Genomic DNA, 12,918 nt, shown 5'->3' with positions numbered 1-12,918 from the left:
CAGATGATTCTAGCACATATTTTATATAGGTGTGGGACATCTGTAGGTATCCCAAACTTGAGATTGGCCAGTGGGATACCAGCAGACTAATCATGTGTCCTATCATTGTGAAGATAAAATCATAACTGAAAATATGAAAGCATTTTCGTTCACCTACGACAATCACAGGCAAAGTTATGGCCAATAATAACTTCGGACATCTCATATCTCAACTCAGGGAGGTGGGAACTATAGAAATCCCAGGGGCAGGTGATGGGCAGAACAGGGACAGACCTCGTACTGTATAAAAATGTCCCATCTCTTCTGCCTATTGGTATTCGTCTGAAGGACATAATTTCATCACAGCCAGCGTATACCCTAAAACTGGGTGGCTCCATGCAGTCCGTTGTGGCGCCACCAGCACTACGGTAACTGATCACATGCATCTGTAACTCTGTGTGTATTCCATGTATCTTGTACTTGCATTCTGACATATATTTTCTGTAAATTCCATCTTGTATATATTGTAGTATCTAGTGTGCCCTTAAGGCGATCAAATATATATAATTTAATCTTGGGCTGTTCTGTTATCTCGATCCTGAATTCCATGTCTGTGAGCTCGGCTTAATTGTTATCATAATTGACTGGTGGCAGCAAATTTATGCCAAGGATGATTGTGGGCCGACCAGTGAGATCAGGGGAGGATTAGATATATTCCGCTCTCAGGAGTTGGGTGAAATATATACCTTACTCTCACCAGGAACCCTTCAATCATCGGCATAGTAGAATATCGGCCTACTTGTTTATTGTCTAGCAATTCCACAATTGGCCTTACTATAAGAGGAGTGCTAGAGAGCAAGTCACGAGCTCGGTTGGTGGAAAGGGGGGTGTTCCTTCTCCCCCCCCCCCCTTCCCTGACACTAGTGCTTTGAGGAAAGCAGGACAAATGTTCTAGAAGAATCTGTAAAGTTGAGTAACATTAACATAAAGATGATACTAAAAACCTTCTGATATTCTGTCCAGCAAATGCAAGGAGGAAGTAGGGCTACACTGAACCTTGAGGAAACCTGACCCAGATGGGAAGTTAGTGGCCTCTTTTGACCTGGTGACAGGTCCTCTATTTGCTCTTATTTTATTCCCACTGCTTGACTGAGTATTAATTTTTTTTTTTTAAATACTGTTTTAGAAATCTGGCCATTATCTTAAGTACTAATTCTTATAGTTTTTATCAAGGGGCGTTTCTCACATGGTAATTATGCAAAGCCTAAGGACATGCCTCTATAGACCTTTTTAAAACCATGCCTCTATGGTGAAGGCAATAAAATTAGCCCTCAATAAAATGTCCCATATCCCTGAAATAGTATGGCATCAAAATACATTACTAAAATGTGATTATAAAGAAGGAAGACAGCAATAGGACAGTGTAAAGTTAGATTTATCTGTTAGAAGGCCTGGATCTGTATGGGTTTTTATGGCTTTATAGTTTTATTCACTGAAAGCAAACATATGTCTTGAAACTGGTGAGGAATTTAACAACAAAGTTTCAAGTATTTTTTATTTATTTTTGTTCGGCTACTTTCCCATTATGATTATTTATTGAGTTTTTGACGTAGCAGATTTTCTACGGTATTTCTGCACTTTATATGTATATACGGTTATTTGTATTTTTTATTCTTGCATTTTATTACATTATTGTCTCTTTTTGGTTTGTCATGTTGTAAATAAATCTGCTTTATTTTTCATACTTCTCAGTATTTGGCTTTGACAAAACTTTTTTGTTACAGTCAGGTGTTGACTACATGCATTTTTAGTGCATTTCTGCAGCAGAAAGCACTAAACATGCATATACATTTTATTACCTGCATATTTTCTGAATCTAATGTAATTATATGAGGATAAATCTACACAGAGACCTCAGCATACTTGCAAGAGAAGTTGACAGGTTGCAGTTTTCAAAAACGCACCGCAGGTCAGTTTACTCTATGTAATAAAAAGCACTGTGATCATGAGATTTACCGTATTTTTCGCTTTCTAAGATGCACTTTTGTTCCTCCACATTTTGGGGGAAAGTAGGGGGTGCGTCTTATAATCCGAATATACGTGGGATATATATATATATATATATAATACTGCAGGGTCCGCTCTGGAGCAGTTCTGGGGGCTGGTGAAGCTGCGGGAGGGAGCCTTTGATCTTCTGCTTTCGCTCATATAATATGCACTGCCGCTGTCCATCACCATGGTGCTGAAACCGCACCGCGGCGATGGGCTGGGGGAGCAGCGCATATTATATCTGCCTGCTCCCTCCTTTGATGACTCATGCCCCCCCTGTGTTAGATACGGCCCCCATGCTGCAGCTCATAGTAAAATAAAACATTCTTTACTCACCTCCTCCAGCGCTTATCTCCCGGTGTCTCTGCTGCTGTCTGTGATCAGGCACGCCGAGATGATATCACTCTGCTGTGCCGATCACATGACCGGCGCCGAGAACCAGGAAGTGGAGGAAGCCGGAGCTCACAAGCATGGAGGGAGACACGAGGAGGAACAGCACTGAGAATGTAAGGAAAGAGTTTTATTTTACTAAAAGCAGCAGCCTGAGGGCGATATCTAACACAGGGTGATGTGTGCCAGCCACAGGGGACCGTGTGCAGCAATAGTGGGCCGTGTGCCAGCCACAGTGGGCCGTGTGCCAGCCATAGTGGACATGTGGCATCACTGGGGGACGTGTGCCAGCACAAGGGGGCTATATTCAATATAAGGTGGCCATATCCAGATTAAGGGGGCTAATTTTAGGATGGGGGGGCTATGAGGGACATATACCCTATATGATTTGTTAGACAGACACTGGCATTATAAGACTGATCCCATTTATTAAAAAATTCTCTATTCCTTCACCAAATTTAGGGGTGCGTCTTATAATCAGGTGCGTCTTATAAAGCAAAAAATACGGTATGTAAATTCCATCCATTTTCCTGGAACTATAAGACACTGCATTCCTTGTCTAGAAAAAATATGCAGCTTCAAAAATGCACCAAAAACGCAATGCTTGCAAAAAATAGAATAAAATTAAAGCTAAAATGGCAACATTTGTTCTCAGGAGTTAAAGTAATATCAGATTACAAGATGCACATCATTTGCTACATATATAAGAATTAATTTTCTTTTAAACTCATTAGTTATATTACATAATATCATGGCAGATTAAGAAACACAAAAGATTATTTACCTTTTAGAAATGAAGATCCAAAAGTCTTAAATACTGAAGGGCGGACTCGCAGATACCTGGGATCGGCAGGTCCAAGCGGGTTTAAAAAGAAAAAAGCGGTTCAGGCCCGAAATTGATCCCAGATATCTGGCTGGACGCCGGTCCCCATATAAGTCTATGCCACTTTGAAATTAATCTGCCGCTTTGAAATGGTGGTAGAAGGGTTAGGCCGGAGTCTCCACACGGTTTTAATGCTACTCATGAGCAGTCATACATATTCACTGCTTCCCCCTGCCCACCGGCAGTCCCCGCGTGTCTGATTCTAAACCAAGTAACAGTCTTAAAAGCAGAGGAAAGTCTCCGCCTCCAACATCATACAGATAAATACAATTAGATCAATGCATCACAATGTTCACATTTTTCTCTTTTTTTTTTTTTTACTTTTCTTTTCTCTCTCTTGTTTTCTTTTTTCCCCATCTCTTTACTTCTTTTTTTTTTCCCTCTTTTTTATATCTATCTGTATACCTTTGAAAGAAAAGAGAAAAAAAAGAAGAGAGAGAGAGAGAGGAAAAAAGAAAAGACGAGAGAGAAAATAAAAAAAAAAGAGCTTCACCTGTATGATGTTGGAGGCAGAGACTTCCATCTGCTTTTAAGACTGTGTTACTTGCATTAGAATTCAGGTTATGAATAAGGGGTATATTCCCGAAACACATAAACCGTGTATCTGGGACATGTATGGATACTTTGGATGGTTATATGGTTATGTCTTTTGTCTGATTTTATAATGGAATAATAAAGGATAGATTTTATTAAAATCATTGATGGATGTGCTGGACGTTTCTAGTTTGAACTTTTGAATCCTGGAGCTTTACCTAGCTCATCCCAATTGGCCTGGTGCTGTGGCACTCAGGGTAATAGAGGGGTTAATAACAGCTCACTTCTGCCACTAAACCCTAGATGAAGTAATGGAGGCATCTATGAGACCCCACCCCATTACTAATCTGTAAGTGAAAAGAAATAAACGCTAACACCGAAAAAATCCTTTAATTTGAATAAAATACAAAAAAACACCCTCTTTCACCCTTTTATTAACACCAAAAACACCCAGGTCCAACAAAATCCACACGAGGTCCCACGACGATTCCAACTTTGCTACATCTTAATTTACAGTGTACGGCTATAGAACATGACCACTTGCTGTAAGCTTCAGGCAGAGAATCAGGTTATTTGTGGTCACAGCTGGAGGTTCCCATGTTCCTCCACCTGTAATCACAGGTAACCTTACAGTTAAATGAGGTCACCTGAGTTCAGGTTACCTGCAATCACAGGTGTAGGACTGTGGGAACCTCTAGCTGTGACTGTAAAAATCTGAATGACGTCACCACTGATCGGTGTGGCTCAGTCATTCTCTGCCTGAAGCTCCAAGCGGGTGGTCCTGTTCTGTCGCCGCGTGCTGTCACTTCAGATGTAGCAGAGCTGGAATTGTTGTGGGACCTCATGGATTACGTGGGACCTGGGTGTTTTGGAGGTTAACCAAGGGGTGATAGAGGGTGTTTTTTTTCTATTTTATTTCATATAAAGGATTTGTTTGGTGTTTTGTGTTTATTTCTTTTCACTTACACATTAGTAATAGGGGGGGGGATCTCATAGACACCACTCATTACTAATTTAGGTCTTAGTGGCTGCTGTGAGCTGTTATTAACCCTTTATCACCCCAATTGCCACTGCACCAGGGCAATTGGGAAGAGCCAGATTAAGTTCGGGGATTGTTGTATATAATGGATCCTGGGCGGCTGCAGGCTGCTATTTTTAGGATAGCAAGGCCCCAATAACCATGGGCCTCCCCAGCCTGAGAATACAAGCTGTCTGCTGTATCGTGCCTGGGTATCAAAATTGGGGGGACCTCATGCCATTTTTTTTTTTTGTTTAAATAATTTATTTAAATAACAAAAAAAAAAAAGCATGCGGCTCCTCTTATTTTGATACACAGCCAAGATAAGTGCACGGCTGGGGGATGTAGCTGTATGCTTTATCTGTGCTGGTTATTAATTTATTTTATCACCAATCTAGATGCAGACACAGCGCCTCTGATTGGTTGCAGTCAGACACGCTGTCACACAGGCTAGGGACACTGTCTGACTGCAATCAGAGACGCCAGGACTGCGGGTGGTTGGGGGAAGCGGTGAATATGTATGACAGCTAGTGAGCGACCCTAAAAGTAGAGTGAGCATCCTAGGAGCAGTGTACAGGGGCACAGAAACCGGTATGTATGAAGCACTTGCTTTATTCTTATTTTCTTTGATTATTTTTTTTAAATTTTTTATTACCCAGGTGACTGGAACCAGATCGTTACACAGAGTTCCCTGAGTACTCCGGGGTCAGTGCTTAGGTTCTTTTGATATTTACAGTCCATGTCTGCCCATCACTAGTCTCAAGATGATGAAAGCTTTAAAATGTGTTTGGTATAGATACTAGAGTTGAGCGAGTACATAACTATTCGTACTCGCTATACTCATAACGAGTACTGTCTACTACTCACGTATTCATTCCGAATAGTGTGTGCAATGCAAGTCAGTGGGGAAAAACTTGCAAAGTAACGAGTAACCCAAATGCCATACTGTTCGTGCGAGAAGAGAATAGTAACATGCTATTCGGAATGAATACGCAAGTAGTAAATAGTACTCGTTATGAGTATAGCAAGTACGAATACTTAGGTATTCGCTCAACTCTAATAGATACCTGTTGTCGATTTAGTGCATGCCAATTAATAGGCTTCGTAGTTTAACCTGTTGAATAAATAAGTTAATCTCTAACTAGTGGGCTGCAATTTGATATTTATGCCACTTTAATTCATTCACATTGACCTATGACGTATATTTTCATAAAGATAGTATGAAGCCTTGTTTAATACAAGGCAGATGCCAAATAGATAACATAGTTGGTGAGTGGCACGGTGGCTCAAGTGGTTAGCACTGCAGTCTTGGAGCCATGATTCATGTTAGTCCACTTGGTGCAACAGCTCTCCAAGGTGTGATCACTCCATTTTAGATGCAGACGAACGAGCAGATCTTATTTGATGCAGGTGTGAAGGGTGGTTTACATGCTGCGATATATCGTCGGGGTCACGCCGGTAGTGACGCACATCTGGCGCCGTTACCGACATCGCAGCGTGTAATACTAATAAGCGACAATCAACGAGCACAAAAACATGAAAAATCGTTGCTTGTTGACACGTCGCTCATTTCCTTAATATCATTGCTGCTGTTGGTACGGTGGTGTTCGTCGCTCCTGCGGCATCACACATCGCTATGTGTGACATCGCGGGAGCGACGAACATCTCCTTACCTGCCTCCACCGGCAATGCGGAAGGAAGGAGGTGGGCGGGACGTTACGTCTCGCTTATCTCCGCCCCTCCGCTTCTATTGGCCGGCCGCTTAGTGACGCCACAGTGAAGTTGCTATGACGCCGAACGCACCTCCCCCTTGAAGGATTGATTGTTCGGCAGTCACAGCGACGTCGCTGCACAGGTATGTTCGTGTGACGCTGCAGTAGCGATAATGTTCGCTACGGCAGCGATCACCACATATCGTTACAACGACGGGGGCAGGTGCTATCGCATGCGACATCGCTTGCAATTGCTAGCAATGTCGCAGTGTGTAAAGCACCCTTTAGTTTTGGGAATGAAAATTTACAGGGTGATTCCATTATTTTTACCTCATTATTGAGTGATTCCATAATTTGTCCCCCTGTTTGGTTTTGAAAAGTAACCATTACTGGCTAGCACATTATGCTTTCATGAATTTTTTTTAGTGTTTCTTAAAGCCAGAAAGTTGCCATTTAGTTTTGTGCCATGTTTGTGATCTGCTTTTTTTAAACAAAAGTAAACTGAATGAGCATCCTCAGAGCCAAGTGAGTCCATAATTTTTGCCAGGGGTTGTATGTTCTCCTCATGTTTTGTGGGTTTCCTCCGGGTTCTCCGGTTTCCTCCCACACACCAAAGACATACTGATAGCGTCTCTAGATTGTGAGCCCCAATGGGGACAGTGTTGCCAATGTATGTAAAGCACTGTGGAATTAAATATTATTATTGTCTGCCTGTGTCTGCAGTAACCAGACTTAACTTTGATTCCTGCAGTTTAACCATTTCAATGTTACTCTCAATCTCTGAACAGTAGCATTTAAACATTGCCATTGCACATGCGCACTGGCTCCCAATGGTACTCCATGAACTTGACACCTGGGAACTTAATGAATGCCCCTGCAATAGCCATCTTAGCTTGTCTATGAGATTCAGGCATAAGTTGAGTTTTATAGGAGAATCACAAATTCACAATATTCACTGTAATAAAAATGTATTGCAATACATAGATAAGCAATCAAATGATTGCAGGTTCAAGAACCCTAAGAAGGCTAATAAAGTAAACTGAAAATGAAAAAAAAAAGTTTAAAAAATATATAAAAGTTTTAATCCCACTTTTTTTCCTGCTTCAAGCATAAAGAAATAAGCCAATTTAAAAAATAAAGATTTGGTATTTTTGTGTCCTAAAAAGTGACATCTTTCAAAATGTAAAATTATTTAAAAAGTATGTTAAACCCCAAAAAGAAAAAGATCTAAATGTTAGAATTGCCATTTTTCAATTGCGGCAATAATGAACAATCAATATGTCATATGTCCCCCAAAATTGTTTCAATAAAATGTCAGCTCAGGGTGCGAAAAACCAAGCCCTCAGTCAACATCATTGATTAAAAAATAAAAAAATAACAGGTCTCAGAAAATGGCGACAAATTACATTTATAAATTACAAATTTCAGTATTTTTTTACCCACTAAAATAATAATAAATATTGGTTGTAATTGTAATTTGTCAGGTCATTTTTAACAACCAATGAAAATTGTAAAAACCAAATCCAAGAATCAATAGCAGATTTGTGGTTTTTTTTCATAATTTCAACACACTTGGAATTTTTTTTCCTGTTTTCCAATACATTGTCTATAGTAAAAGGAATGGTGTCATTCAAAACTTCAACCAGCTTAAAAGAAAAACAAGCTATCATACGGCTGTATCAACACAAAAATAGAAAAGTTATTTCCATTTAAACAAGTGATGAAACATCTAAAGTGCAGAAAAATGGAAAGGTCCTTGGTACTTAAGCGGTTAAGATACCATTGACCTGTCGGATGCATGAAAAAAGAGAATGCATTAACAGAAAAGAAATGGAGAAATAATTGGATGACACAATTTAGGATGTTGAATACAGAAATCAATTTTAGGCTGTATTTTTATGTTTATTTGCCCTTGTATTACTGTGTTATTCTGGTTAATAATATGATATATGCTTTACTACTTGATTTTAGCTGGAAACAGATTTTATGTTTTGCCTGTGCCTTGTAGAGAATATGAGATCAAGAATAGATGTTTTTCCCAATATTTTTTTGGTTTTGCTTTTCCATTCTGTAGTGACTCATTTGATTCTTTTCCAGATCTCACGAGAATGTCTTTCAATCCTGGTTTTTGCTAATCCGTTTAGGAGGATGGGTGGACATAGCAGCAGAGCAGCTGTTGACGTCAGACCCTGAAATTTCAGACGACCTGCTGTGGCTTCTGGCATTTTACTACAATCCATGCAATGAGAGCCAAAGCAGAGGTAGAACAATGGTAGGTTGTGCTCGAAAGCAAGCCTGTGTTTGGCACAAAAAATGTGAGGATCCTCACAATGTAATTCACATTTCACTATTACAATAGTATATAATATATTTACAAGTCATAGAATTTCTTTAAGGGTGAACTTAAAATATAGAAAATAACCAAGTTTTATACAATAGAGTAGTAAAGTTGAGGAGTCTAAATTACATACGGTATATAAGCAGTAGGGCACCACTTTTATTCTTATAGCCTTGTCAAAATTACCAATTTCTCAAAAGTAGTACAAAGGTGTTATTTAGGCTTTAAAGCTAATACTGCTATTAGGAAGTGATGGAGACATTTTCATGGCTATAGAAAGTAGCTCTATCCAGAAATTTCTTCCAAGCTAAACTCGAAAAATGAAATAGTTGCATTCATTCTGAGGATAGTGAGAATGTGTGTATGGGAGCTTTGTTATCCGTGCATGTAGTTATAGCTGCTAGCTTTTGCACTGATTTAAATCTGTTAAATCTACAGACCACCCGTGATAATGTCTTTTAATTTAGTAAGTACAGTATTTGGTAAACATGATTTCCTTTTTTCCTTAATATGTAAGTAAATTATATTTAAAGGAAACCGATCAAGGCCATGTAGCTCTATGCATCCTAAGGGTGAGTGTTGTAATGTAATTTCTTCTTGGTCTCACACTAAGGTCTCACCAGCAGCACAATAGGAAACTTTTACCTATTGGCAGTTGTTTAAATGCCTGTTTACACAGGCAGACCAAAGAAATGTGCAATCTAGATCGCTCAACAAGTATAGACCACCATAGTTTTCGGCAGCACGAGTCCTGTTTGCATCAACAAGAATAATGATTTGTTTCGCTGTTCAGAAGAGCATTTCACCCGATGAACGAGGGGTTTTTCTTCATCACCGGGTGATCGGCAAATTGTTCACATGGCAAGATGATTGTGAAACAAATGTTTTTATTCCAACGCCTGTCCACTATTACTTTGTAGTGAAAACGGATCTTAAGAGTTTAAAAGCTAAATAATATCAGAGACTGACAACTAGGCGTTATCAATTGGCGATGTGTTTATGTACAATCTGACACTATACAATCAAAGATAGAATTTGTAGGGATAAACCAGGGGAAGAGTTATGCTCATTAGTAAATTCATTAATCTACCCAGAACTAACACAGTATAGCATTATAAGAAAAGATAATCTTGAATTGTTGTTAGGGAATACAAGCATTTACTTCAGCCGGTGTGCTTCAAATTTTACAATACATTTGTAATACCACTGTATTTTGTTTTGCAGTCTGTAACAACCATTTCCGCTTTTTGCAAAAAATCAAACAAGAAAAATTGAAATACCTCTACACCTAACAAAAAGTGATTTCTACAAATTCAACACAAAATAAAACTTTTAATGATTACTGCAGGCTCAGAATTATTCAACCTGTTTATGACAATTGTCTTTATTAACTAGCAGTGCATCCTTTCGCTGTTCTGCTCTATCCTATTCCTCACGGGCAAAGAAAAATCTTCAGTTCACTCAGTTTTTCGATGGTGTCCAATTCAAACAACCATGCTGACCACTCCAGAATCTTCCAGGACTTCTTTTGAAATCAATCCTGATGGTTATTGATGAATGCTTAGTATCATTGTCCTGTTGGAAGGTCCAATGCCATCTAGGTGTCGGCTTTCTCACAGAAGGCAGGATGCATTGTCTTAGTATTATTTGATATCTGACATAATCCACCTTGCCCTCCACAAGCTGCTGCAGGTTTCTAATGCCTGTATATATATTTGAGTACATCTCTCACAATTGCTACTTAATTTGATTTTGCTCCTCGATTAAACTGTTGCATTTTTTTCATGCTGTTATAAAAATCTAGGCTAGTACCGCATTGAGAGTTAGCAGCACACATTTCTTAAAATTGTGAAATTTCAATGTAATGATGTAATATTATCTTGTTATATAGTTTATCCAAATCGGGCTTTTGTATGCCTTGTACTCAGCCCAGAATTTTCTATTTCGAAACATTCCTATTTTCAGGTTACAACCTTGCAATCCATAATGACTCTTTCATCAGTATTTTGGGTTAGAAAAAAAAACATTCTGGCTAAGCGCCCTGACAGCTTAATTGTAGACACTAAAGAAATGCCTAGCCTTCACATTTTGCCTTTTCAGTTAAATGTCACTAATGCCTAAAATCTGCCTTTCCTTCTAGAAGTGAATGGTCTACTGACTTTCTAACATGGATTTCAGCAGTCACTAATCCCTCATTTGGCATGAGCTAGTTACAGAAGTTTCTTCAAGAAAAGTCTACATATTTCAAGTCCTGCTATCACTAAGACCCACAATTTTTCCTCTTCACAAATTAATAATTGTAATGTATTATCTTTTTTAGATTGAAGCTAAAGCTGTTTATGAATGCTTGATGTCACTCCGAAGAAGTTCATCCATTTGTTCCATGTCATTTCACAAATTGTTTGCTGATGAAACTAAATCAAATACGTGGCATCCATGTACTCTGCAATTGATTAGACATCTCTGCGTCACTTTCATTGTATTCTATCCCGAGTGTCACACTGTCGCTAAGGACTGTATTTCTCATGTGAGTCTCAATGTGTAATAAGTATTCATGCTGCCAGAAGCCATCACTAGTTGTGGCCTGGTGGCTCATAAAATATTTTATGTTATTGCCATATATGTAACAGAATGTAAGTAATGCTAGTACAAATGAGAGAATCAATGTGCGTGACCAGTGGCGAGGTAGGTATTTTCTGGTTGATCAACGGGAGGCAATACATACCCTAATCCATCCAGACCATGGTCAATCAATGAAAGCTCTGTCAACCACCTCCTACCAGCCCAGATCCCCATTTCCTCTTTTGATGCATGAAATTGCGTGAGGCCAGTTAATTAAAAAAGGAGCTAGGCATGCCGAGAGGTAGGCTGTGGCTAATAGAGCTTTATTCGATCGGCCGTGGATGAATTTGGCTATGCTCATTATCCTGTAGCCCAAACAAAAAGCCTACGGGAGTATGATGCTTCATAGTAAAATGTGTCATGTCTTGGATTGTCTTGACAGAAAAAAACTCAGAAATATAGACATTGTTGCAAATTTATTAAACAAGAAAAGCTGAAATTTGACATGGTCATAAGTATTCAGACCCTTTGCTCATGATTGAGTAGAAGCACCCTTTTGAGCTAGTACAGCCATGAGTATTTTTGGAAATGATGCCAAACGTTTTTCACACCTTGATTTGGGAATCCTCTGCCATTCTTCCTTGCAGATCCTCTCCAGTTCTGTCAGGTGGATGGTGAACATTGATAGACAGCCATTTTCAGGTCTCTCCAGTGATGCTCAATTGGGTTTAGGTCCGGGTTCTGGGTGGGCCAGTCAAGAACAGTCAAAGAGTTGTTCTGAAGCCACTCCTTTGTTATTTTAGCTGTGTGCTTGGGGTCATTTTCTTGTTGGAAGGTGAACCTTCGGCCAAGTCTGTGGTCCAGAGCACTCTGGAAGCGGTTTTCTTCCAGGATATCTCTGTACTTGGCCGCATTCATCGTTCCTTCATTTGCAACCAGTTGTCCTGTCCCTGCAGCTGAAAAACATCCCCAAAGTATGATGCTGCCACCACCATGTTTCACTGTTGGGATTGTATTGGGCAGGTGATGAGCAGTGCCTGGTTTTCTACACACATACCGTTTAGAATTATTACTAAAAAGTTCTATCTTCGTCTCATCAGACCAGAGAATCTTATTTCTCAGTCTGGGAGTCCTTCATGTGTTTTTTTGCAAACTCTATGTGGCCTTTCATATGTCTTGTACTGAGGAGAGGCTTCCATCGGGCCACTCTGGCATAAAGGCCCGACTGGTGGAAGGCTGCAGTGATAGTTGACTTTGTGGAGCTGTCTCCCATCTCACTACTGCATCTCTGGAGCTCAGCCACAGTGATCTTGGAGTTCTTCTTTAATTCTCTCACCAAGGCTCTTCTCCCATGATTTCTCAGTTTGGCTGGAAAGCCAGGTCTAGGAAGAGTTTTGGTGGTCCCAAACTTCTTCCATTTAAGAATTATGGAGGCCACTGTGCTCTTAGGAAC

General features: G+C 39.7%; 1 protein-coding gene across 4 annotated transcripts in view; it reads left to right on the top strand.

The window, feature by feature from the left end:
* The window catches only part of FANCC (FA complementation group C), a 412,246-nt gene that overhangs the window by 377,164 nt on the left and 22,164 nt on the right, over positions 1–12,918 (top strand). For 3 of the 4 annotated variants that reach the window (XM_075318636.1, XM_075318643.1, XM_075318651.1), the window contains exons 13-14: positions 8,663–8,837; positions 11,224–11,430. In XM_075318636.1, coding sequence (XP_075174751.1) covers positions 8,663–8,837; positions 11,224–11,430 — 382 coding nt within the window. The remainder of the gene's footprint in view (positions 1–8,662; positions 8,838–11,223; positions 11,431–12,918) is intronic. The other variant, XM_075318657.1, reaches the window with a different exon arrangement.

Source organism: Anomaloglossus baeobatrachus, chromosome 1 (assembly GCF_048569485.1).
Source record: "Anomaloglossus baeobatrachus isolate aAnoBae1 chromosome 1, aAnoBae1.hap1, whole genome shotgun sequence".
NCBI lineage: Eukaryota > Metazoa > Chordata > Amphibia > Anura > Aromobatidae > Anomaloglossus > Anomaloglossus baeobatrachus.
Note: the sequence above shows the minus strand (reverse complement) of the source record. Positions and strands in the feature narration are given on the sequence as shown.